At 23.3% G+C, this 5291-nt stretch overlaps 1 protein-coding gene across 1 annotated transcript; it reads right to left on the bottom strand.

The window, feature by feature from the left end:
* Positions 1–281: 281 nt before the first annotated feature.
* On the bottom strand, positions 282–848 carry LOC114420899 (disease resistance protein SUMM2-like). The gene has a single exon (XM_028386611.1). It carries the CDS (start codon positions 846–848, stop codon positions 282–284), a length of 567 nt encoding a protein of 188 aa, XP_028242412.1.
* Between the last annotated feature and the right edge of the window lie 4443 nt (positions 849–5291).

The following is a 5291-nucleotide window of genomic DNA, read 5'->3' as shown; positions in this document are numbered from 1 at the left end:
GTTTGAAGTTTGAAATTGATTCAATATCTTCCTTTAATACTTATTTAATAAAAACTTAACGCGTGAACATTTTCTGATTTATTAAATTTATTGAAATCATTTCAATGAAAAGATAACAAGAAAGACACAATTTATTTTTGAAAACTTAACCAAACAAACTTCTCAACATAATAAGAAAACGTCTAAAAATCCACAAAATTATTCCACAAGTTTGAACTTAAGACATCAACTCCACAATCTCGCTACTGGCGTCTGCAGAAAATATTATTATAGTTTTCAGTTTAGTGGACTGGACAGCACCATCTCTTGATCCATAAAACTATTCCACAGGTTTGAACTTGATGGCTCCTCGTTGGACCAGAACTTGACGGCTCTACCTCGTCCACTGAAATTTCTTTTTGGGTTTTCATTTTGTGGGACAACATCTCTTTATTCTCAGCTACTAACAAGATTTTACAACCCTTGTGATCATTTCCAAAGGGTATTCCAATCTCGGCCAAGTCGATTTGAGCTTGAAGATCATCAAGGATGATAAGGATCTTGTCCTTCGTCTTAATCCTCTCACACAAAAGCGTAGCTCTTTCCTCTGGAGTTTTCTCATGGAGGAGGTATAGACCCAATGGGTTCCCAAGTTCTCCTTGAATTCTTTTCAAATCTGGCTTTTTCGTCACGCTTGTCTGCACAACCACATTAAACAGTCCGTCCCTCTCAACTCTCTTGGTGACTTTGTCCACCGCATTTTTTCTGTTCGCATTACTTGATCCATACATCCCAACTATGCCAATATTTGGTTGTGTGAGAGCCTTCATTATTTCTTCCAAAATTATGGTTGTGGATTCAGTGGGCATTTTACTCCCATGACGGCCTGAATTCTGAAAAAATCAACTGATCACATATCAATTATCATAAAAATCATAATTATACTAATTTAAAAGTTGCAAAATTACAGCTGTAATGAAATGAAGAGATTCAATTTTTAAAATTCAAATAAATAATTATACCACAATAAATCTTTATTATATCTAAATATCATTATTAAGACTTTAAAAGTATAATTGTGCTTCAAATTTTGTTAATACAAAATTTAATTTTTAATTTATAATATAACAAAAGGGTATTCCTATTATTATTAAAAATTATATATGTATATATTTTTTTAAGGTAATACTATGAATAAATATTTGTATGTGATTTGGGGAAGGGGAGGCAAGTCCACCCTAACATTAATATCCCATTCCTAGAACAGCATATTTTTTCCACTCCATAAACATTTATTCTATACCAAGAATTGTGTTCGTGGAATGAGAAATGAAACAATAAACATATATGATAAATAATGTGATTAAAAAAATAAAGAAAAAGGAGAAGAAAATGAAATAAAAGAAAATAATTTTCTCTGATTGTCATTCGAATCTCAAGGGCGGGCGTCTTCCTCTGCGACCAAAGATGGATCTATACGGAGAAAATAGTTGTTTTTGATTTTGTAAGCATAAAACACTAATAAATAGATAAAAAATAATAATTAATTTTATAAAATTAATTTTATATTATTATTAATTTATTTATATATTTTATTTTTTAAGTAATTATTTATGAATTTTATTGTTTACTATTAACATTATACGAGATATGAATGAAATAGGATATTCTTTCAAATCCCAGAGTTTATTAGGAAAATTATAAACATTTATTCTATACGAAGAATTGAGGTTGTGGAAAGAGAAGTGAAAAGAAAAAAGAATTAATAAATATATATTATAAATGATGTAATAAAAAAATAAAGAAGAAAATAGATGAAAATGAAATAAAAGAAAATAAAGTATGTGTTTGTAGGTATCCTTACCGGAGCTGCTATTACTGTAGCCACAACTTATGATATAACCAAATAGTATTTCTATTATTATTAAAAATTATATATGTATATACTTTTTGTAAGGTGATATTATAAATAAATATTTGTATGTGATTTGAGGAAAGAAGAGACAAGTCCATCCTAAAATTAATATTTTATCAAAAGCAATACATAGTCACCTTCAAAGTAAATCCAATTTTACAAGCTAAATTCAATTATATATACATATAAATGTCATTCTTTCTTTAATTAATGTCATGTAATTCATAAACTTAAAAATATAAACTAATATAAGCCAAATGCATCCATATGTGTATTTATTCACGAATAACATAAGAATTTAAAAGTAAAAGATTTCATGTTAAATTTAAAAGAATTAACACGTATTAAGCCATTTTCATTTCATCAAATTCCATGCATATATAACAAGAAAAATTCATAATCCTTTTGCTAACAATTGATGTACAAGAAGCAGCGGCTAACAATTATCATGACAATCAAATCAGGCTAAAAGTGTAACTTAGTTATAATAAGAAATATTCAAAATCAACTATAATACCTAGATTTTTTGTAATCTCAAATTTTAAATCAGAATACTAAATTCATTTTTTAAGAATCATACCATGGAAATTTTTAAAAATAAGTGTTTTACTCAACTTTTTTAATTTGTTTGTTCTTTTCATCATACTTCTCATTCTCTATCAATTATGTAACTTATCTAATCGATATTTCTTTATCTATTATTTTTATTATTTTTAATTACAATTCTCTTTAACCAATCCAATATATTATTATATATTGACATCTTTTCAAAATAATAATAACCATCTAACATTTTAAAACAATTTAATTTATTTTTTTTCTTACTAAAAGATATATTTAGATATCTTTATCTAAATAATTATTAGATTATTTGCAGGATGTTACAATATTCAGTTAGGATTTTAAAGAATTTAAAAGATTTTTTTTTTTAAAAAAAAACTCAGATCTTTAGTCAAGATTTTTAATAATAGTAAAAAAGTCTTGTAATATTCAATCAAGATTGTTAAGATTTTTTTAAGGAATTCAATAAAAGTTGTTGGTATTTAATTAAGATTTTTTACAATTTAAAAAAAATTATAATATTAAAAAATATACTAATTTTGATGAATTTTTTCTTAAGATGAATTTCATGAGACATTTTATGATAAAATACATAGTAAACAATGATCAACATACCGTGAAACTTATTATATGAGAGATTTTCCAATTCTTTAAATTTGGAGGACATCTTGATTGTACATATATAATTTTGATGAACATGAGAAATTGACTATATAAGTGAATAAATATATAAATGAGGTTTGAAATAATTATTGAACATGATTTTATTTGATGAGATTGTTATTGTGGAAATGAATACAAATATTCATACTATTGACAAATATTATGATATGTAATTTTTATATAATTAATATGATTAATGATTGAAGGAAAATAAATTTATTGTACTTGTACCTAGGAAAAATTGATTTGCTATATATTAGGTTTAAGATTCTTTATATATACATAGATGCTCAAAGTCCATCCTAAAATTAATATTTTGTTGAATACATATTCAGGCTCAAAGTAAATCCAATTATATATACATGTAAATGTCATTCTTTCTTTATATGTAATTCATAAACTTAGAAATATAACCTAATACAAGCCAAATGCATCATACTTGTATTTATCCACGAACAACATAAGGATTTAAATTTGAAAGCAAAAGACTTCATGTTAAATTTAAAAGAATTGACACGTATTACACGATTTTCATTTCATCAAATTCTTTGCATATATATAACAAGAAAACTCATAATTCTTTTACTAACAATTGATGTACAAAAAAGCAAGTAACATTTATCATGACAATCAAACCATGCTAAAATGGTAACTTAATCGTGATAAGAAATATTCAAAATCTACTATAATACTTAGATTTTTTTTATCTCAAATTTTACATCAGAATACTAAATTTGTTTTTTTAAAGAATATGGAAAGTTTTAAAAGATAAGTGTTTTAGTCATCTTTTTAAAATTTTTTGTTCTCTTTGTCATACTCTTCCTTCTTTATCAATTGCGTCAAAAAAAATTTTAGTTTTTTTTTTTCTCAGTCCTTATTCAACCTACTAAAACAAGAGAGAGACAGTTTATCTATGTGATTCTAAGAGAAGAAATTTTCTACCCTTATACAACAATCATAAGTAATTTAAAATTTATTTAATCGACCTTTCTTTATTTATTATTTCTGTTATTTTTAATTTTAATTCTCTTTAATCAATCCATTATATTATTATATACTAACATCTTTTCAAAATAACAATAACAATCTAATATTTTAAAATAATTTAATCGATCTTTTCTCTTACTAAAAGATATGTTTAGATATTTTTATCTAAATAATTATTGGATGATTTTCAGGATGTTACAGTTTTTAAATAGTATTTTAAAGAATTTTAAAAGACTTTTTTTTTTTGTAAAAAAGTCTTGAGATATTTAATCAAGATTTTTAAATAATAAAAAAAATCTTGTGATATTCAATCAAGATTATCAAGATTTTTTAAGAAATTCAATAAAGATTGTTGGTATTCAATTAAGATTTTTTTACAATTTAAAAAATTTATAGTATTAAAAAATATACAAATTTCGATGAATTTTTTCTTAGGATGAATTTTATGAGATTTTTTTATGATAAAATACACATTAAACAATGGTCAACATAACATGAAACTTGTCATATGGAAGATTTTTCCAATTCTTTAAATTTGGGGGATATCTTGTTTATACATATATAGTTTTAATGAAGGTGAGAAATTAACTATATAAATAAATAAATATATAAATGAGGTTTGAAATAATTGTTGGACATCATTTTGTTTGGTGAAATCGTTATTGTGAGAATGACTATAACTACAAATATTTATACTATTGACAAAATATTAAGATATATAATTTTTATACAGTTAATATGATTAATGATTGAAGGAGAATGAACCTAATGTGATTATAAATATGTTAAGATAAATTAATTTATTATATAACAGGTTTAAAATTCTTTATATAAGATGAATTTTATTTAAAATGTTAGTGAGCATAATTCATGTCTTTATCAATAATTTTGAATGTTTTTAAAAATTCTCAAAATTCTTTAAAATCTTAAAAATTCATAATATTTGTTGAAAATATTATGAATTCATATTTCGTAAATTCATTAAAATATAAACTATAAAATTCTAATTATAAAAATATTTTAAATTTTTTTTAAAAGTCATTATATTTTTATAAAACCTTTTAAAATTTATAAGAATTTTTTTATATACCAAAACAGTCTTTTAAAATTCTAATATAATACATTTTCTGTATCTAAATATCACTATTAAAACTTTAAAAGTATAATTGTGCTTCATATTTTGTTA

Source organism: Glycine soja, chromosome 8 (genome assembly GCF_004193775.1).
Source record: "Glycine soja cultivar W05 chromosome 8, ASM419377v2, whole genome shotgun sequence".
In the NCBI taxonomy this organism is placed as follows: Eukaryota; Viridiplantae; Streptophyta; class Magnoliopsida; order Fabales; family Fabaceae; genus Glycine; species Glycine soja.
This window is presented reverse-complemented; position numbering and strand designations above follow the sequence as displayed.